At 40.6% G+C, this 22,980-nt stretch overlaps 1 protein-coding gene across 1 annotated transcript; it reads right to left on the bottom strand.

Moving 5' to 3' along the window:
- Positions 1 to 1,119: 1,119 nt before the first annotated feature.
- On the bottom strand, positions 1,120 to 22,729 carry LOC106578841 (cadherin-related family member 1a). Its single transcript, XM_082965743.1, has 16 exons — positions 22,636 to 22,729; positions 21,503 to 21,648; positions 21,295 to 21,345; positions 21,069 to 21,158; positions 20,701 to 20,787; positions 19,886 to 20,002; positions 18,645 to 18,788; positions 18,078 to 18,156; positions 17,731 to 17,831; positions 16,110 to 16,316; positions 15,186 to 15,338; positions 13,463 to 13,627; positions 10,485 to 10,552; positions 8,569 to 8,797; positions 6,232 to 6,486; positions 1,120 to 3,634 (listed from the first exon to the last, which is right to left on the bottom strand). The coding sequence occupies exons 1-16, from the start codon at positions 22,727 to 22,729 to the stop codon at positions 3,017 to 3,019; spliced, it is 2,604 nt and encodes an 867-aa protein (XP_082821869.1). The 3' UTR covers positions 1,120 to 3,016.
- Between the last annotated feature and the right edge of the window lie 251 nt (positions 22,730 to 22,980).

Below are 22,980 nucleotides of genomic sequence, written 5' to 3'. Positions count from 1 at the left end.
GTGACAAATACAATTTTATTTGATTTTAATTATACATTTCTAATCACACATTAGGAATGCTTTTTACCACCTGAGGAACATTTCCAAGGTGCAGCCATTTCTCTCTCAGGCTGATAAAGAGAGACTCATCCAGTGAGCAAACAGTACACCGGTTTTAAGGTCCCTACACTGGCTGCCTGTGAGTTTTAGAATTCATTTGAAGATTCTTCTATTGGATTTTAAATCAATCCACGATTGTGCACCCCAATATGTCAGACATGCTTTTAAGTTATGTACCCAGTAGGTCCCTCAGGTCCTCTGGCACTGGCCTTTTAACTATCCTGAAGCCTAGGACCAAGAGGCATGGAGAGGCAGCCTTTAGTTACTATGCCCCCAGCCTCTGGAATAGCCTGCCAGAGAGCCTGAGGGGGCTCGAAACTGTGGACATATTTAAAAGATATTAAAAGGCATGTTGTCAGTTTTGCTTTTCCTCTGGCTGCTTTTTAGTCGTTCAGTTTTAGTCATTCTTTACTTTTTTTGTCTTATGTTGGTTCTGTAGTAAATATTTCATCTTGGATGTCGGCTACAGTGTAAATTATCTTTAAAAGTCAAGTGCAATGCACTTGTCAACAAACACGCCTTTGATTGAATAATGACATTCAGTACTGTACCTATCACAGGAGGTTGGTGTCACTTTAATTGGGGAGGACGGGCTCATGCGAATAGCTGGAGCGGAATCAGTGGAACAGTACCAAATACATCAAACATGGGTTGATTCCATTCCATTCGCTCCGTTCCAGCCATTATTATGAGCCGTCCTCCCCTCAGCAGCCTCCTCTGGTACCCATCTACACAAACATATATATTTTTTTAATGTCATTTATTTGTCATTTATTGCAGATCACAAAATTATTTCTGTATTCTAGTTTATTGTTATCTTAAGCTCTGACAAAGGCCATGAGGGCGATGCGTAAAGCTTATTAAAGAGCAGTGTGCGGATTCCTTCTTTTTTTTCTCCGTTTATTGTTATCTGAAACGTACTGTATATATCGCTAGTTATGAACTAACAAAATCACAACACAACAATTATTTTTCATACATTTATTCAAAACGATAAAATAAAGACAATCAAGTTTTCACTTCAAGAAACAGGCAAGTGTTACACAACATACATTATTATTATTATTATTATTATAGAATATATACAAACATACACACATACATATAGAATATATTGTATCGTTATGTATCCCATTAATTTTCATGTACTTCGCACAGCGTGGAAATTAATGCTTCAAAATTCCAACCAAGTTTATGGGCAATTTTACAACATCTCCGTTCATACAGTTTGATATTTACTGAAACAACAAAGCAATTCCTTCATTTAAGTGAGTCATCCAACACCAAACCCCCAAATTAAAAGAAGAGCCTTTAGAAATATAAAAGCATTTAAGCAAAAGAAGAAAACAGAGAAAGAAAAAAAAAGTTTCTGATTTCAAACAAGCAAGAGCTTTTGTTGTCTTGAAAACAGGCAGTGGCACATCATAATCCTTGAACATCTACTTATGTAAATATGACAAACACCATTAGAATGTCACTGCACAGGTCCATGAGCACTTCATGTTTTAAGCAATGGCATTTATCCTGTCAAGAATATCTGTTATTTTATAGCTGTCTCATATAGTTGCTTCGATCTGATGCACAAGTAAAAATGGGTACATTTTAGGGATGGGCATTTGAAATGTTTTCACTATTAGAATAATATCGTGATAGAAATACACGTGTTTTAAAGAAAACGGTTGTTTTGGAAACTTCAATGGAGACTTGCTCGCTCGAGCCGCTTTGTTTGTATCAGTAGAAAGGTGGGGAAGAGGTGAGTGCAGAGAGGAGTACGGGCCGGTGTGTGGCACTAGTTACACAAACTTGTTGCTGCCATATGTTATCTATCGTGCCATCTGGTAGTGCTCATCTTGACTGCATCAAATCGTTGTAAACAAGCTAGCTAGCTAGCTACAGTAGCAAGGCTGATTGAGGCTATTTTGAGGTGTCCTTTTAGCCAAATTCATTCCGTAATTTGAATTCCATTTTGCATTCTGGAAACATAGGCTACATATCAATCCTAATCACATATTTCAGCACTATTCTTGAAAACATTGCAGGGTCTTAAGCAAATAAAACAAAACTTTTCAGGAATATGACAGGAAATATGCAGTAATCTTTTCCCCTTAGTCACTCTTGTTAACATGTTGTTTCCCTCAGGATGGCAGCAATGCAGAAGTATCTAACAAGGACCCCATTACACATCTCAAGATGGCAGCAATCCAGAGACTTATCTAACAAGGATCCCTTTACACATCTCAAGATGGCAGCAATGCAGACGTATCTAACAAGGATCCCATTACACATCTCAAGATGTCAGCAATGCAGACGTATCTAACAAGGATCCCATTACACATCTCAAGGTGGCAGCAATGCAGACGTATCTAACAGGGATCCCATTACACATCTCAAGATGGCAGCAATGCAGACGTATCTAACAAGGATCTCATTACACATCTCAAGATGGCAGCAATGCAGACGTATCTAACAAGGATCCCATTACACATCTCAAGATGGCAGCAATGCAGAGACTTATCTAAAACGGATCCCATTACACATCTCAAAATGTCAGTGCAGAAACATCTGTAGTTATTTCTGGATGACAGAGTGTGTGTCTCTAATGGCACCCTATTCCCTATAAACTGCACTATTCTGGACCAGGGCCCATGGATCCAAGTATTCAACGTTATGTTAACATCTTGAAGAAAACATGTAGAGCTGGTTAGATTCAGTAGGTTCAATAATAGGACAGTGTTGCAACATTGCTTTGACAGAGGACTTGCTTTGAAAACAAATAAAGTTTTGAAGGGAATTTACCTACTGTCCTCAACCTTCTTTTACAATTGCAGTTTTGCAATCCTAGGACTGAGCACATTCAGCGGTCCAGACAATTTACTGACAGATTGGTTAGAGCGCCAGCACACCACACCTATCAGGTTCAATAATAGCTTGAGTTGCTCTCAATGATTTTCTGCTCCAGTCTCCTTTTGAGTTCAGAGACCAGGGCTGAGCTGACGGGAATTTTAGTAGTCTCAGAGCTGATGTTGCTCTCTCTGCTCTGGCTGGATCTCCTGGAGCCCTTTGAAGCCAGGGCCCCAGAGACGGTTGGCACTGCAGCCCGGGGCCTCTCACTGGGCCTGGGGTTAGAGGACAGAGAGGGACAGGATGGAGGAGGCAGACAGGGGGCTCTGGGCGGCAGAGGATTGGGCTTTGATCTGGGGCACCGGGGTCTGACGTTTTTGTTGGGGTTGATGCTGACACTCCCTGCTTCCGGGTCGCCAACAACAAACTTGTTCAATGGGTCATTTCCACCGCCACCAAGGAACGGTACGTTAAACGTCCACGGCTTGCGGTCTCTTGACGGTCTCCGTCTGATGATGATGCGACGCGCCGGCATTATCCTGTTGGACTTTGTGTTGCGCAAGAACATAGCCGTGGAGATCAAGACAGTGACCCCTACCAATATGCTAATGACACCAGCGACCATGCCTAGGGCCTTCATTGGGTTGTGCCTACTTTGCAATAAAAAGGCTGCCATAGGCCCCTTGAGTTGAGTCTGTAAAAGAGCACAAAGATAATACTTTTAATCATGCCCATCCACGGGACTAGATCATCAAACGTTTTAAACGTTTACTATTTTGGTCCAAAAGCATGCAGGCAAGCAGCGAGGTCAGAGGTCAGACATGAGCCAAGCACTGACAGAGGAGCCCCAGACAGACAACATCTCTACAACGCTAGCAGCATGATGGCCGCAGGTAGTCCTGTGTGGCTCAGTTGGTAAAAGCACGGGGCTAGCAACAACAAGGATGGGGGGTTCAATTCCCACAGCTAGCCCATACATGTACTAATAATGTATGTACTCACTGTAATGATACACTGTCAAACACCCATTCATCACAAACTGCTGTGTTTGTTGATGATAGAGGCTTAGGGTGTGGTGCTCTACTTTCAGCTGTGCCATTTGGGTCACAGCCTTAAGCTAAGCACTACACACTGATTGTTGTCGGGAGTGCGGTGGGTGCATCAGAACGGTTTGTTCTTTTTGTTCACGCGCAGTGACATGTTTTCCGATGAGGATTGTATCGTGGATTAAATTCCTGTGACAGGTTCCTAAAGCCCTACGTTGAATGCTACTGGGTCTTTGGTTTGAGTGTATTATTTACATGAATATGAAAAAAATGAAATGAAAAATAGGGATTACTCTGTTCTTCTGACAAAGGGATTAACCCCAAACTCAAGACACTGGCTTGAAAGTAAATGACTTAATCTTTGTTACTTCAGTATAGTCAAACTATTTAAAATATGCTCTGACGTAGGAGAATTGCTATAAAATAAGTACTACATACTATAATAGTAGCACTAGAATTTGACAATATAATCAAAACAATATACCTAAAAGTACATAAGTACATAAAAATTAATTTTTAGGAGTAGAAAAACAACACCCAATAAAATATAAAAGATAGATATGAAATAACTATACTTTTTTATATAATATCATATTTATACAAGTTAGTTAAGAAAAAAAAACGTATTTACAATGACGACCGGTCAAAAAACTTTGTGTGTGTGTGTGTGTGTGTACTTATGTACTGTTCCTTTATAATGTACTCCTGTACTCTCCTATATAATGTACTCCAGTACTCTCCTTTATCATGTACTCAATTATTCTCCTTTATAATGTACTCCAGTATGTAGTTCTGTCCTTGAGATGATCTTGTCTATTAATGTTCCATATTATGTCAATTTTCTTGTTTTGTACTGGACCCCAGGAAGAGTAGCTGCTGCCTTCGTGTAACAGTATAGCTTCCATCCCTCTCCTCGCCCCAACCTGGGCTTGAACCAGGGACCCTCTGCACACATCAACAACTAACACCCACGAAGCATCATTACCGATCGCGCCACAAAAGCCGCGGCCCTTGCAGAGCAAGGGGAACAACTACTTCAGGTCTCAGAGCGAGTGACGTCACCGATTGAAACGCTATTAGCGCGCACCACCGCTAACTAGCTAGCCATTTCACATCGGTTACACTCGGAAACAGCTAATGGGGATCCTAATAACATACCAAATACCAATACAAGAATCCAATAGAAAAATCCTATCCTTTATAATGTGCTTTGGTACTCTTTTACAGACAAAGCAGTATTTTTTTTATATTGTCTTTAAAGTATCATAAAGTAATGTCTTGCAGACATAATAAGGTGATATATAAAATGTAGTCTGTATAGTCCAGTGGGATGGGTCTCATGATCATTTGGGCCTTCGGATAACTCTGATGAAATTGGCCTGGGGGTTGATGCGAGCTTTCTTCACTGTTCTACAGTACAAGGTAGTGGATATACAGATTGTTAGTAAGATGGTGAAGCCGACTATGCCCAAAAAAAGTCCAATAACATTTGATGGGCGCTTGATGAGGTTCAGGAAGTTTGCAATTATTCGAGCTTTGATCTGAAAAGCACAATGCAACACAGAAGACAACACAGAAATAATATTCACACAGAGATAATATTGTGCTATTCTATTCTTCTCAGATATGATGTTAAATATGTAGGGTGAAGTTAACAAAGAGGAAGGTAAGCTTTAAAATTCATGCAATCAATGAATGCAAATTTGGAAACGAAAATACACTTAATGAGTATGTACATTTTTACAATATAAAAACAAACAAAATATAAACAATTGAAATAGCACTTTCTTTATGTTTCTATTAGAGGAGAGTTTGTTTGAGTGATTTAAAATATCCCTTAACAGGCTTGACAGAGCTAACGCTGCTGGCGTTAGTTCACCTAAATTATTGATTTCCTTGCCCTGTAAGCAGCCTATGGATAAGGTATGACAGCAGGGTTAGAAAATTAAGCAGTTAGGGTTAGAAAATTAGGCAGTTAGGGTTAGGGAATTAGGCAGTTAGGGTTAAGGTTAGGAAATTAGGCGGTTAGGGATAGGAAATTATGCAGTTAGGGTTAGGGTTTGGAAATTAGGCAGTTAGTCAGTTAGGGTTAGGAAATTATGCAGTTAGGCAGTTAGGGTTAAGAAATTAGGCAGTTAGGGTTAGGGATAGGAAATTAGGCGGTTAGGTTTAGGAAATTAGGCAGTTAGGGTTAAGAAATTAGGCAGTTAGGGTTACGGTTAAGGTCAGGAAACATTCAACCTACCGCCTCAGTGATGTCGATGTTGACTACGGCGGTAGTGCTGAATGACGGAGACCCTCTGTCCCGGGCTTGGACAACCAGAGACCACCTGCAGTCCTTCTGCTTGGTGATGTTCTGCACGATCTCCATGGACTTGATGTATGACTTGAGCTTGATCTCTCCGGTCTCTGCGTTGATGTCAAAGATGTTGTCCGGTTCAGCTTGCATAATGGAATACTCAATGACGTTATTGGGCGACTCTGCATCGGCATCTATTGCCTGAATGAAAAAAACGAAAAAGCAGCAAAACCAGACACATTATTTACTTACAAATTGCACTAGACTGGAACGGTTCTGGACACGCCCACATTTTTCATTTCAGGTGATTATCATTCAACAAAAACAAGCATTCAATGTACAGTGTTTAATACGGTTGTAATGATTCACACAGTGTTTACCAAGGGTGTAATGATTCACACAGTGTTTACTAGGGGTGTAATGATTCACACAGTGTTTACCAAGGGTGTAATGATTCACACAGTGTTTACTAGGGGTGTAATGATTCACACAGTGTTTACTAGGGGTGTAATGATTCAGACAGTGTTTACTAGGGGTGTTATGATTCACACAGTGTTTACTAGGGGTGTAATGATTCAGACAGTGTTTACTAGGGGTGTAATGATTCACACAGTGTTTACTAGGGGTGTAATGATTCACACAGTGTTTACTAGGGGTGTTACGATTCACACAGTGTATAGGATCAAACCGAACCGATGGCCAGTGAACCGTTACACCCCTAGGACAGGGGTTCCCAAACCTTTTCACTCAGGCCCCCCTTCCAGCATCAGGGGAAAAAATTTGACTCATCAATCTACACACGATACCCCATAATGACAAGGCCCATAATGACAAGGCGAAAGCCATTTTTTTATAAATGTTTGCTAATGTAGTACAAATAAAAAACAGAAATACATTATTTACATAAGTATTCAGACCCTTTGCTATGAGACTCGAAATTGAGTTTCCATTGATCATCCTTGAGATGTTTCTACAACTTGATTGGAGTCCAGCTGTGGTCAATTTAATTGATTGAACATGATTTGGAAAGGCACACACCTGTCTATATAAGATCCCACAGATGACAGTGCATATCAGTGCAAAAACCAAGCCAAGAGGTCAAAGGAATTGCCGGTAGTGCTCGGAGACAGAATTGTGTCAAGGCACAGATCTGGGGAAGGGTACCAAAAACAACACAGTGGCCTCCATCATTCTTAAATGGAAGAAGTTTTGAACCACCAAGACTTTTCCTAGAGCTGGCCGCCCAGCCAAACTGAATGCCAAGCGTCACGTCTGGAGGAATCCTGTCACCATCCCTATGGTGACACATGGTGGTGGCAGCACCATGCTGTGGAAATGTTTTTCAGCGGCAGGGACTGGGAGACTAGTCAGGATCGAGGGAAAGATGAACGGAGCAAAGTACAGAGAAATCCTTGATGAAAACCTACTGCAGAGCGCTCAGGACCTCAGACTGTGGCGAAGGTTTACCTTCCAACAGGACAACAACCCTAAGCACACAGCCAAGACAAAGCAGAAGTGGCTTCGGGACAAGTCTCTGAATGTCCTTAAGTGGCCCAGCCAGAGCCCGCACTTGAACCCGATCGAACATGTCTGGAGCGACCTGAAAATAGCTGTGCAGCGACACTCCCCATCAAACCTGACAAGGCTTGAGAGGATCTGCAGAGAAGAATGGGAGAAGCTCCACAAATACAGGTGTGCCAAGCTTGTAACGTCATACCCAAGAAGACTTCAGGCTGTAATCGCTGCCAAAGGTGTTTCAACAAAGTACTGAGTAAACAGTCTGAATACTTATGTAAATGTGATATTTCAGTTTTTTATTTGTAATAAATTTGCAAGAATTTCTAAAAACATGATTTTGCTTTGTCATTATGGGGTATTGTGTGTAGATTGATGAGAAAAAAAAAACGTAATCCATTTTAGAATAAGGCTGTAACGTAACAAAATGTGGAAAAAGTCAAGGGGTCTGAATACTTTCCAAATGCTCTGTATGGGCTAAGAAACCTGGCTAAAGAACGTTAGCTGACATGGGATAGTTGATCTGGACATGACCAGTTAGTAATACCTCTGGAAGGTATCCAATGACTGACATGACAAGAGGAACACTAATGATGCACTACACAATTTTGAAAGTGCATTCTACTATTACTTTTACAGCGCCTCCGTTTGTGAACCACTGCTCTAGAGTATACCTCTACACACCACATGGCTACTGTACATACCTCTACTTTAGGGATCTATAAAGTGCTATCTTGTCCTATGTTATCTTATTGCTACTGTACATACCTCTACCCTAACAGGTGCACCGATGATCATGGTCCTCTCCACAAGGCTGTCATCAAACTCTGGAACATGATCGTTCATGTCAAGGACAGTGACAAACACCTCTGCCAGGCTGTACTTGCCCTCTGTGTCCTCTGCCTTCACGTAGAAGTTGTACTTGGACTTGACCTCAGCATCAAGAGTGGCCCAGGCCTGGGTGTAGATGATGCCTGAGGACGGGTGGATGAGAAACCTGGAATACACAACAGAGTGCATTAGCAGGATATTGACAATATATTAGCGGTATATTGGCCGTGTTTTAGCATTATATTGGCAGTATATTGGTAGTATATTAACATTATATTGACAGTATATTGAGAGTAAGTTGGCAGTATATTGGAAGTATATTGGTTGTATACAAGCAGTATATTGTCAGTCTATTAGCAGTATATTGGCAGTATTTTTAACAGTATATTGGTAGTATATTGGCAGTATTTAGGCAGTATACTCTTAGAAAAAGGTGCTATCTAGAACCTAAAAGGGTTCTTCGGCTGTCGCCATAGCAGAAGCCTTTGAAGAAGCCTTTTTAGTTCCAGGTAGAACCCTTTCCACAGAGGGCTCTACCTGGAACAAAAAAGGTTCTCCTAAGGGGACAGCCGAAGAACCCTTTTGGAACCCTTTTTTCTAAGAGTGTATATTCGCAGTATATTATCAGTATATTGGCAATATTCTTTACAGTATAATGGCAGTATATTGACAGTATTTTAGCAGTGCATTAGCAGTATATTGGCAGTTATGTAACAATCAAGGTTATGCACAACAGTATAATCTTGGATTAAATCTCATGGGAAAAATATATCAAGACCCATGTTGCAGATGATAGATAAAGTATTCTGTATTATCACCAAGGTCGTTTTTTGTCCAGTACACCTTTTTTTATGTCCAATATTCTGTTAAAGTGGCACATATTCAGCCATTTTCCAACATTTTCTTTTTTAGAACGTATTCCCTGTGAAAATTAACAAATACAAGGCAAACTGTTAGCTTTCACACATTTATCATTTACTTCCTGCGTCAAGACGGCAAGCAAAACTGGAAGATAACTTGACACTTATTTTTTCAATGTTCTGCCTGTATTGCAGCCTGCCTGCCTTGCTTTCCATAGCAGAGCTCCAGCTGCCACATTGCATGTTAATTGGCCCTCTCTACACGAGACATCCAGGCCTGGCAAGCTATTTTTCACCCTACAATCCAATTACAAGATTAACCAGTCAGTATCTTGCCCCAATCTTAGAGTAAGCTGTTACAGGAGAGAGAAGAGCTGCAAGCATAGCCAACCTAATACTGAAATACTGTCTTCTCCCATCTTCCAATCAAAGGGGAAGAATCTGAGTTGAGAGATGGTTGACCTGGAGCAGGATTAGTTAACCCAAGTCAATCTCATTCATTTTTATCCACAATAATCACAGCCGAATGCCATGAAAAAGATGAATCTCTGAGACTGATCAGTCAGTAGGAGGTTGGTTCATCCGATGGTGACAGTTGTTGTTATGTCTAGGTGGAGAGTAGACACAAGTAAACACCGTTGACACAACTTTTTTATTTTTGCACAAGCGTTTTCACATCTATTGCGGAAAAAGCCATAGAAAATATACGGCGCTGTACTTTATTCACTGCGTACGGTGATAAGCGTTTACCCACTTTTTTTTACCATTATATCACTGTTGCTTGAGCGATTGGGACTCAATACAAAGACCCAGCGGGTTTCCCCACGTTTGTCCTAACGCATAATCAGGCATAACAAATCATTATATTGCTTAAGTGATCATTTCTGCCCATTATGGTCTATTCAACTGGCTCCACACCAACAGATTCATGGATTTTATTCAAATCTTCATGTCCAAAAATCATTGGTATTGGCAGGACTCTACTGTACTTACAAATCAGATCCAGATCCATAGACGGAGTACTTGACTTCACCCCAAAGGCCAGAGTCTGGATCATTGGCCTGGAATGCAAAAAAAGAGAAAGGGGGTTAGAACACTGGAACAGAACATAGAGAGGATACACGTTGGAATGTTGGAACAGAACATAGAGGAAAGGATAGAAGTTAGAATGGTGATAGTGCTGGAAAGGAACAGAGAGGATAGAAGTCAGAATGGTGATAGTGCTGGAAAGGAACAGAGAGGATAGAAGTCAGAATGGTGATAGTGCTGGAAAGGAACAGAGAGGATAGAAGTCAGAATGGTGATAGTGCTGGAAAGGAACAGAGAGGATAGAAGTCAGAATGGTGATAGTGCTGGAAAGGAACAGAGAGGATAGAAGTCAGAATGGTGATAGTGCTGGAAAGGAACAGAGAGGATAGAAGTCAGAATGGTGATAGTGCTGGAAAGGAACAGAGAAATTAGAATCCTGGTAGAATGCTTGAACGGAACAGAAGTGCGAATCAAATCAAATCAAATGTATTTATATAGCACTTCTTACATCAGCTGATATCTCAAAGTGCTGTACAGAAACCCAGCCTACAACCCCAAACAGCAAGTAATGCAGGTGGAGAGAAATTAGAATACTGGTAGAATGTTGGAACAGAACATATAGGAGAGGAGTTAGAATGCTGGAACGCAACATAGAGGAGAGGAGTTAGAATGTTGATAGAATGTTGGAACGGAACAGAGGAGTTAGAATGTTGGAACGGAACATATAGGAGAGGAGTTAGAATGTTGGAACGGAACATATAGGAGAGGAGTTAGAATGTTGGAACGGAACATATAGGAGAGGCGTTAGAATGTTGGAACAGAACATATAGGAGAGGAGTTAGAATGTTGGAACGGAACATGGAGGAGAAAAATTAGAATACTGGTAGAATGTTGGAACGGAACATAGAGGAGAGGCGTTAGAATGTTGGAACGGAACATATAGGAGAGGAGTTAGAATGTTGGAACAGAACATATAGGAGAGGAGTTAGAATGTTGGAACGGAACATGGAAGAGAGAAATTAGAATACTGGTAGAATATTGGAACGGAACATAGAGGAGAGGAGTTAGAATGTTGGTAGAATGTTGGAACGGAACAGAGAGGAGAGGAGTTAGAATGTTGGTAGAATGTTGGAACGGAACAGAGGAGTTAGAATGCTGGAACGCAACATAGAGGAGAGGAGTTAGAATGTTGACAGAATGTTGGAACGGAACAGAGGAGTTAGAATGTTGGAACGGAACATATAGGAGAGGAGTTAGAATGTTGGAACAGAACATATAGGAGAGGAGTTAGAATGTTGGAACGGAACATAGAGGAGTTAGAATGTTGGAACGGAACATAGAGGAGAGGAGTTATAATGTTGGTAGGATGTTGGAACGGAACATAGAGGAGAGGAGTTAGAATGTTGGTAGAATGCTGGAACGGAACATAGAGGAGAGGAGTTAGAATGTTGGTAGAATTCTGGAACGGAACAGAGAGGAGAGGAGTTAGAATGTTGATAGACTTGGAATGGAACAGAGGAGTTAGAATGTTGGTAGAATGCTGGAATGGAACATAGAGGAGAGGCGTTAGAATGTTGGTAGAATGTTGGAACGGAACATAGAGTAGAGGAGTTAGAATGTTGGTAGAATGCTGGAACGGAACATAGAGGAGAGGAGTTAGAATGTTGGTAGAATGTTGGAACGGAACATAGAGGAGAGGAGTTAGAATGTTGGAACGGAACATAGAGGAGAGAGTTAGAATGTTGGTAGAATGTTGGAACGGAACATAGAGGAGAGGAGGTTAGAATGTTGGAACGGAACATAGAGGAGAGGAGTTAGAATTTTGGTAGAATGTTGGAATGGAACATAGAGGAGAGGAGTTAGAATGTTGGTAGAATGTTGGAACGGAACATAGAGGAGAGGAGTTAGAATGTTGGTAGAATGTTGGAACGGAACATAGAGGAGAGGAGTTAGAATGTTGGTAGAATGTTGGAACGGAACATAGAGGAGAGGAGTTAGAATGTTGGTAGAATGTTGGAACGGAACATAGAGGAGAGGAGTTAGAATGTTGGTACGTATGCACATCGTTCATAAGCATGTCAGGGCTCTTTAAAAAGTATCCAATCACACAGGAAATAAACTCATATCAAACATTTTATTTTTCCAATATTATATAACAATATTATTTATAATAATAACAACAACAATTTCCACATTAATATTTATAGTTTTAACAACTTATTTTTGGGGACAATATTGTTGAGTAGGTAGTCCATTGGGACACAACTCCTGAATGAACGTCATTGAATGAAGGTCACTATCCATTTGCTGATTGGAACAGTCTGAGGATAACACACTAGGGAGGATCTTACTATAAACTAAAACACACCTAACAATGTGGGGAGGATTTCACCCCAGCAGGGTCTGTCTACTAGGCTCCCATTCCCTGGGGTGATTAGGACACAGTCACACCACAGGGACACCACAGGGACACCACAGTGTAAAGGCCAATATGATTGACCCTAAAGAATTGTTTACTTCTCACCAACTCTAATTCCTGCTAAATGGTAACTACTAGAAAGTGTAACATTATAAATACTAGTAGTATGGAAGCACAGTCATCCCAAAATAAATACAAACAACAACATTGAAATAAAATTGATATTGGAGTATTGTTTTTTCATATTATTGTTGTTTCAATACATTTATTTGCATTTATTGAATCTGGTTCCATAGTTGAGTATTGTATGGGGAAAGTCAATCATATAAGCATTACGTCTCTACGGGCAAAATATCACATTTCGTGGAAATCCCTCAAGCTGGAAATCCCTGCTTCCTCTTAGCTTCCAATTACCCATAACCATTAATATCCATCTATCGGTGGATTATTGTTGGGAGATTACATAATCATATTTTACTGGCAGTGGTGTTTGAGTAGAGTTCAATAATCCAGATGTACTCACGGTGACAGACACAACGTTGGAGCCTCCGGGGGAGTTCTCTGGGATACGTGCGATGTAATACTCTGAGGTGAACCTGGGAGTGTTGTCATTAGTGTCCAAAAGGTGAATCACAATATCAGCTGTCGCACTGAACCTCTCAGGGGTGTCAATCTCCACAGCCAGTAACTGTGGTAGAGGAAAATGTTATGTTAAATCCATAAAATACTCCTTGCTATTCTTGCTGTTATACTACAGTAAAAAATAATTAAAGGAATGAGCATGGTGCCTGCAATGCCAGAGCTGTGGGGTAGATTCCCACTGGGGTTAAAAACACAAAATATATGGAAGCACTACTGTAAGTCACTTTGGATAAAATGATTTGTATATTATAAGTCATAGGTTATTACTGTATAACTACCTATGTAATTTCTTACTGTATAATTACCATTGTAATTACTTAGTAAATACCTAGTAATTTCTGTACCATCAAGATAAAATAGAACCATATCCAATCTACATTGTCCCTCTTGGGATCCAATATTTGTTATTCCAGTTTGTCATAGAGTACCAGTCAAAAGTTTGGACACACCTACTCATTCCAGGGTTTTTCTTTATTTTTACTATTTTCTACATTGTAGAATAACAGTGAAGACATCAAAACTATGAAACAACACAAATGGAATCATGTAGTAACCAAAAAAGTGTTAAACAAATCTAAATACATTTTAGATTTTATATTCTTCAAAGTAGACACCCTTTGCCTTGATGACAGCTTTGCATACTCTTGGCATTCTCTCAACCAGCTTCATGAGGTAGTCATCTGGAATGCATTTCAATTAACAGGTGTGCCTTGTTAAAAGTTAATTTGTGGAATTTATTTATCTTTCTTAATGCGTTTGAGCCAGTTGTGTTGTGACAAAGTAGAAGATATACAGAACATCGCCCTATTTGGTAAAATACCATATTATGGCAAGAACAGCTCAGTAAATAAGCAAAAAGAAATGACGGTCCATCATTACTTTAAGACATGAAGGTCAGTCAATACAGAACATTTCAAGAACTTTTAAAGTTTTTTCAAGTACAGTTGCAAAAACCATCAAACGCTATGATGAAACTGGCTCTCATGAAGACCACCACAGGAAAGGAAGACCCAGAGTTATCTCTGCTGCAGAGGATAAGATCATTAGAGTTACCAGCCTCAGAAATTGCAGCCCAAATAAATGCTTCACATAGTTTAAATAACAGACATCTTAACATCAGCTGTTCAGTGAAAACTGTGTGAATCAGGCCTTCATGGTCGAATTTCTGCAAAGAAACCACTACTAGGACACCAATAAGAAGAAGAGACTTGCTTGGGCCAAGAAATACGAGCAATGGACATTAGACCGGTGGAAATCCAAATTTGAGATTTTTGGTTCCAACCGCTGTGTATTTGTGAGACACAGAGCAGCCACGTGCTCAGCATATGTGGGAACTCCTTCAAGACTGTTGGAAAAGCATTCCAGGTGAAGCTGGTTGAGAGAATGCCAAGAGTATGCAAAGCTGTCATCAAGGCAAAGGGTGGCTACTTGTGTAACACTTTTGGTTACAACATAATTCCATGTGTTATTTCATAGTTTTGATGTCTTCACTATTATTCTACAATGTAGATAATAGTAAAAAATAAAGGCAAACCCTTGAATGAGTAGGTGTGTCCAAACTTTTGACTGGTACTGTAAATGTAGCTGGAAATGGTCTGAAATACCTTGTATGTTAAGGATTTGCCTTTTTCATAGTCGATGGCAGCAGAGTCTTCAACGATGATGGTGACCTGTGCTTCATTGAGGACCGTCTGCGGCACCACTCTGAGTACACGACCAGGCCCCACCAATCTCAGTTTAAATTTAGCATTCGCCCCCTGTCAGAGAAAACACACACCTACATGAATCTGCCATCTATGATAACATTCATGGCAAATACCAGGATCTCTGACCTCTAATCGACAACAGTAACTTTAATCTATCTAATGGGCTGAGGGGAGAAAAACTGTCAATGGATACAATTATTATTTAATGTAAAAAAAGAATGCAGACAAGAAATCTGGGAACAATGACATAATGATGATAATGACAGCCATCTTAATCTAAATTAACTATTGGCATTCCTGGGATGCTTAATAGTATTATTGGGCGAATGGGGGGATTAAGATATTTATTTCTAAAATAGGGTTACATAATGTCACGTACTGTTTTTTTTTTTTTTTGGGGGGGGGGGGGGGGGGGTTAATGAAAGCATCCTTTATGAAATGTAGATTTTATGGCCAATACATCACATAATATGCCTACGCCTTCAGAAATCAACCAGCACCCACTAATAAAACACAAAATGGATTGTAGCACCAAAGTCATCGTTGGAGCTATCAATACCTTAGTATCAGTCATCAGTCAAGTGTTCTGGGGTTGGGCTAACAAACATGTTTAGGAGACAGGCTCAAGGCCTATAACGAAGCATAAGGAGTGATTTCCATGAGAGTACAAGAGGGGGGAAATAGAACGTCTCTGGCTGTATCCTAAATGTTACCCTATATAATGGACTACTTATAACCAAGTCCCATAGGGCACTGATCAAAAGTCGTGCACTATATAGGGAATAGGGTGCGATTTGGGAAACAGACTTTGCCTTCCAGTACCTGATCAGAGTCGTTGACCGTTATCTTCAGCCCCCTGAGGATCTCCCCCTCTGGAGGGTGCTCATACATGGTCACCTCAAATTGGCTCTGGGGCCCGTTCTCTCCGTAGAAGGTAGGAGGGTGGTTGTTGAGATCCACCACTCGAACCGTCACCATAGTCATGGCATTGTAGTCCAACAGCTCCTCGCTAGGCCCCAGCTCAGTGGCCTGGGAGAGAGAGAGAGAGTGAAGGGGAGAGATAGAGAGAGTGAGAAAGAGAGGGAGAGTGAGAGATAGAGATAGAGAGAGAGTGAGAAAGAGAGGGAGAGTGAGAGATAGCGAGACACACACAAGCAAAAGAGATCAAACAATAAAAAGATGTGCTAAACATGTAACAGAGCACTAACACTATAATAACAGAGCACTAACACAGTAATAACAGAGAACTAACAAGGTAATAACAGAGCACTGACATTGTAATAACAGAGCACTGACACTGTAATAACAGAGCACTGACATGGTAATAACAGAGCACTGACACTGTAATAACAGAGAACTAACACTAATAACAGAGCACTGACACTGTAATAACAGAGCACTGATACTGTAATAACAGAACACTGACACTGTAATAACAGAGCACTGATACTGTAATAACAGAGCACTGACACTGTAATAACAGAGCACTGACATGGTAATAACAGAGCACTGACACTGTAATAACAGAGAACTAACACTGTAATAACAGAGCACTGACAAGGTAATAACAGAGCACTGACACTGTAATAACAGAGAACTAACAAGGTAACAACAGAGCATTGACACTAATAACAGAGCACTGACACTGTAATAACATAGCACTAATACTGTTATAACAGAACACTGACACTGTAATAACAGAGCACTGACACTGTAATAACAGAGCACTGACACTGTAATAACAGACCACTAACACTTTAATAACAGAGCACTAACAATGTAATAACAGAGCACTAACACTGTAATAACAGAGCACTGACACTGTAATAACAGACCACTAACACTGTAATAACAGAGAACTAACAATGTAATAACAGAACACTGACACTGTAATAACAAGGCACTAACACTGTAATAACAGAGCACTGACACTCTAATAACAGAGCACTGACACTGTAATAACAGACCACTAACACTGTAATAACAGAGCACTAACAATGTAATAACAGAACACTGACACTGTAATAACAAGGCACTAACACTGTAATAACAGAGCACTGACACTGTAATTACAGAACTAACAAGGTAATAACAGACCACTAACACTGTAATGACAGAGCAGTAGCAATGTAATAACAGAGCACTAACACCGTAATAACAGAGCACTGACACTGTAATAACAGACCACTAACACTGTAATAACAGAGCACTGACAAGGTAATAACAGAGCACTGACACTGTAATAACAGAGCACTGATACTGTAATAACAGAGCACTGACATGGTAATAACAGACCACTAACACTGTAATAACAGAGCACTGACAAGGTAATAACAGAGCACTGACACTGTAATAACAGAGCACTGATACTGTAATAACAGAGCACTGACACTGTAATAACTGAGCACTGACACTAATAACAGGATAAGAAAGCTCTTATTACCTTGACTTTTATTTCATATAATTCATTCCTCAGCGTGACTGGATAAGCTGTTAGGCTGATACAACCACTTGTGCTATTGATGGTGAAGACATCCTCACTACCTGAAGAAGGAGAAAGGTAAGAACATCACCATAGTAAGTGAATCATGACGTATACAGAAATCACAAATATCTGTGAAACTGTAGACAAACACATGCTCAACTGTTGACAATGATAGGTTATTATCAGTTTGTGTGTGTGTGTGTGTGTGTGTGTGTGTGTGTGGTGTGTGTGTGTGTGTGTGTGTGTGTGTGTGTGTGTGTGTGTGTGTGTGTGTGTGTTTGTGTTTGTGTGTGTGTGTAACTTACCATTGGTAATAGAATAATGAATAGGATTAGGGTTTCCTTCGTCTCCATCTTTGGCAAACACGGTGGCTATTTCAGAACCCTGCAAATACAAATTATAAATCTTAAAGAAATGGCTTGCAAAAGTTTTCGAAAAAATCAGTTGAACATACTGTATGTTAATACAGCGACATGATACTCAAAATAATTGAAGTGCAATTTATTGATCATAAAGAAATGACTTGCAAAAGTTCCCAAAAGTTCAAAAAAGAAAACCTATGTTTTAAAGACCAGACGATCATCAGGTTGTGTTGTGCTTACAGGAAGTAAGACCTCGTAGATGTAGCCAAAGTAAGGAGATTGTGTTGTACTTACAGGAAGTGAGACCTCGTAGATGTAGCCAAAGTAAGGAGATTGTGTTGTACTTACAGGAAGTGAGACCTCGTAGATGTAGCCAAAGTAAGGAGATTGTGTTGTACTTACAGGAAGTGAGACCTCGTAGATGTAGCCAAAGTAAGGAGATTGTGTTGTACTTACAGGAAGTGAGACCTCGTAGATGTAGCCAAAGTAAGGAGATTGTGTTGTACTTACAGGAAGTGAGACCTCGTAGATGTAGCCAAAGTAAGGAGTTCCAATGAAGGCTGGAGGAGTGTCTTGGGCGTCGAGGACGTTGATGGTTATGGTGGCTGTAGATGTCAACACCTGATGCTTCCCTTTGTACTGTCCACCCCCATCCTGATGGATACAACAAAAGGTTAGACATTGGACGACAACACATGATAATGTGCTGACTGATTATTTAGCGCTAAAAACCATTGTGAAGCAACAGCACTGTTTACATAAGTTAACACGGCGGCAGGTAGCCTAGTGGTTAGAGCGTTGGGCCAGTAACCGAAAGGTTGCTGGATCGAATCCCTGAGCTGACAAGGTAAAAATCTGTCGTTCTGCCCCTGAACAAAGCAGTTAACCCACTGTTCCCCGGTAGGCTGCCATTGTAAATAAGAATTTGTTCTTAACTGACTTGCCTAGTTAAATAAAGGTTAAATAAAGGTTAAATAAAACATTTAAAAAATACTCTGTGTGGAAGGATGTAATGCTGTTTGCTTAGTGAGGAGTACCACCTCCGTGGCCCTAAGGAAAAAGGCCTTCTTCAATTGTGAAAGGAGTGACACTTCAGGCCGAGAACTCAGTGTCACACATCTCCATCTGCTACATATGTGAATTTCAACAGCTTTCTATTTGTGTGTGAACTTCAGAATCTTGCTCCCATGAAAATACACTCAACATACAGTAAAGGGCCTAAACAACATGCTCCTTCACACGAGACAATTAGTCAGTCAGCTGCCATGGTGTGGGATCAAGGGCCGAGCCGTAGTGTGGCCTTAAATAATCAGGGCAGACCCTCCCCAAGAGCTTAGAGACGGATCCAAGGATGGAGGAGAGGAGCTGATCCTCCCCCTGAGGCTTTAAGACAGAGGAGGGACCCCCAGCCCTTCAACCTCCCCAGGGCTCAGACAAGAGGATAGAGACCGAAGAAAAGCTTCCCTCCCCAGGGCTCAGAGAAGAGGATAGAGACAGAAGAAAAGCTTCCCTCCCTCAGGACTCAGAGAACAGAAATAGAAGAAAAGCTTCCCTCCCCCATGGCTCAGAGGAGAGGACAGATTGGGATGAAACATTGGGATGACACATTGGGATGACACATTGGGATGACACATTGCTGTTTGGGGTTTTAGGCTGGGTATCTGTAAAGCACTTTGTGACAACTGCTGATGTAAAAAAGGGCTTCATAAAAATAAATTGATTGATTGACACATAGCTAGCCGCCATCTAACCTTGGCAACCACCGTCACAAAGTGTAATGTTGTAGTCTCAAAGTCGAGCGTCTCGCCTGGTTTGATCCGCAGGACCCCACTGTGGCCGTCGATGGTGAACTTGGTAGTAGGAGTTCCCTGTGAACAGACACGGGACCATCAGTAAACCCTTCACTATGATGATGTACGCTGAGATCTAGACAGATCTAACTAATCACTCACCATTCAATTAAGTTTTTAGTTCAATGACATTTCAAATACACTTGAAATACAACCAAGAGCACATCACACATCAAATCCAGGCGTAAAGAGGGATAAAACATTACATTTCAGCCTTTCAATCATTTTCTACTGTTGTTCTTTCAGATATCTAAAATCATCAGGATGGTTTTAGACTCCAGAATCTGCTTTGTGAATCTCCCAGTCGACATATGAACGGTGCCAACTGCTGTTTGCTTGCTGATGTCCAAAAGCAGCCCTAAGCTTCAGCTAAGCCCTCGACACCTTGCTGAAATGTAATTGAAATGTAATCCACTAAAGTAACACCATTTCCTGACCCCACTCCAGTGTAAAAATGAATGGTTTTCTCTCCAAGGATGGTTCACTTCCTGTGTTGATTAAAGACATGGCCTTACCATTCATCTACAGTATGACAATGGATCCTCCGTATAGACTCTATAACATTAGAGCTAACTCTGAACCCTCTGGCAGACCAGGACTGTGTTCATTATGACACACGTAGCAAAACAAATATTATTTCTATTTGAGGGTTCATATAGTTCCTTCCTGTTTCAGTCCATTTTCTTCTTCTTTAGTGTCCAATGGATGTTGTTCACCTGTAAGTAGTAGGTGACACTGCCTCCAGAGCCCATGTCTTTATCCACCGCTTGCACTCTGTAAATGCTGCTTCCAGCTGGAGTGTCCTGCAGATGACACAAACATGGATGACATTTGACATTAAATATAATGTGTACTCGATAAGTGCCTGTGCACTTACTTATCTAGTACATATCTGCTAGACTTTAATAACGGTATCATTACTTGCCAGCATGTCAGACAGGCCCCTGGGGTAGTGGTGCCCTATTATGTCTAAAAGCATGATACCAATATTGACATCTCTGTCATTATCACTTAACATTATCTCTAAAGACATTTTAAACCAATGACAGAGCTGTCTTTATGGTGATGAGGGTTTAACACTGACCTCGGGGACGTCTACGGCGAAAGGCAGGTTCTGGAACTCTGGTTCTTCATCATTTGCATCGGTGACAAACACCCGTATCGTCTCGACAACCTAAAGGAAGGAACAAACAGATGACATCACAACAGCACAGCTGAGAAGCCAGGTATGATTATTTGGTAAGTATGTAGGCCTACACATTTGAAGCATATGGATCTGCGACGAATGTTGTTGTTAAAGCTCAGCTCACCTTATTCCGGCCATCTGTTATGCTAACAAGAGCTGAGATTTCACCTTGTTTCTGACAAAACAAAGAACATGTTGTTAACAGCACTCTAAATAGCATATCTGGTACTAGGGGGTAATGATAGTCTCTGGCGACAGACAGCAGACTTGGTTCTAGGTTGCTGAGATTACCAGAGATATTGTTTTCTCAAAGCTCCCTGCATTACACTCACCTCTCTGTCTAGTTCCTGAATGAGAGTTATGTTTCCTGACTTGGAGTCCACTCTCAGGTATTCTCTGGTGCCCTTCTCAAAGGTCAGGCCAAACCACACGGCATCTCCCTCTGGGTCAGTGCCATTTAGGATATATACCTGTGTTCCTTTAAGGTTAGAGACAGAGGTAGCACCTGCTTATGAATCTGTTATGAATACTTTATGAATGCTTATGAATGTGTTATGAATGTGTTATGAATGCTTATGAATGTGTTATGAATGGTTATGAATGTGTTATGAATGCTTATGAATGTGTTATGAATGCTTATGTATGTGTTATGAAGTCTTTATGTAGGTACTCTTCAAATATTAAAGTGTTATAACATTACCTATCAAATACATGAAAGGTAACCCATCTCTACCTCCAATTGTACAGGAGAGAATATCATACAGCACCATTAACCTGATCTAGACATGGTTGTTTAGGAATAGGAATTCTGAGGTGTAACTTTCCCAAAAACCCAGGTTTTCCAGAAATCCAGGAACAAGCAGGATATCTGGGTATCCTCCAACTGGGATTTCTGGAAAACCTGGAAATGTTGCATTCCGTAGTATTGTCTGATTGTTTTTCCTATTATTGACAGCCACCCCTGCCTCGTTATTGTTTTCCCTGGCTAAGCTTGTTAGCGCGCGTCACCGTCCTCTGCAGGGCATTATGGTGATACATCTAAGGCTCAATGCTGCTCATGTGATCACTGATCAGTCCATCACAAGCAAACCTGGGTTCAAATACTATTTGAAATCATTCAAATACTTATGAGTGTTTTCTCTCGCCTGCATGGAGTGCAGGGTTTGCAGTTTTGGGACTATTCTGTTGGTCAACGAAGCTAGGCAAGCTCAACGAAGCACACATAAACTATTTTAAATGATTACAAATAGTATTTGAACCCAGGTCTGATCATTAGCTACTGTATAACGCTGCTCTTGAAACACAAAATCCATCACACTGTGATTTTCTTTTAATTTAGCCACATTAACCATGCTATTTGTAAATCACAAGACATACTGTATATTATCAATTCACAACTTCACTGACTCAATTGAATAATTAATTAAATAATCGTCTCACTTATGTAATTGTTTACAACACTTACCGACTGGTGTGTCTTCTGAGATACTGAAGAGAGCCATATTCCCATTGGTGCTGCTCGGTCCGTTGTCGTAGAAATAAGGAGCATAGTCTGACATTTGCCCTGGGGGAGAAAAACGAATTCATCGAAATGTCACTTATAACAAAGCAGCACTATCAAGTGTATTCACAATCGCAAAAAAGATAGATGACAATCTGTGGATAACGAGTAAACTTTTGTACAGTACAGAAATTCTAACACATGCTGTCCTAATCAATTTAAATACTTCTGACACCTGTGGTCCTATTTATCTGAATATTCCATTTTAATTATTGTACTCACTTCCTGAAACGGCAGGAAAGCAGAGAG

The sequence above is a fragment of the Salmo salar genome, chromosome 19 (assembly GCF_965601325.2).
Source record: "Salmo salar chromosome 19, fSalSal1, whole genome shotgun sequence".
NCBI lineage: Eukaryota > Metazoa > Chordata > Actinopteri > Salmoniformes > Salmonidae > Salmo > Salmo salar.
This window is presented reverse-complemented; position numbering and strand designations above follow the sequence as displayed.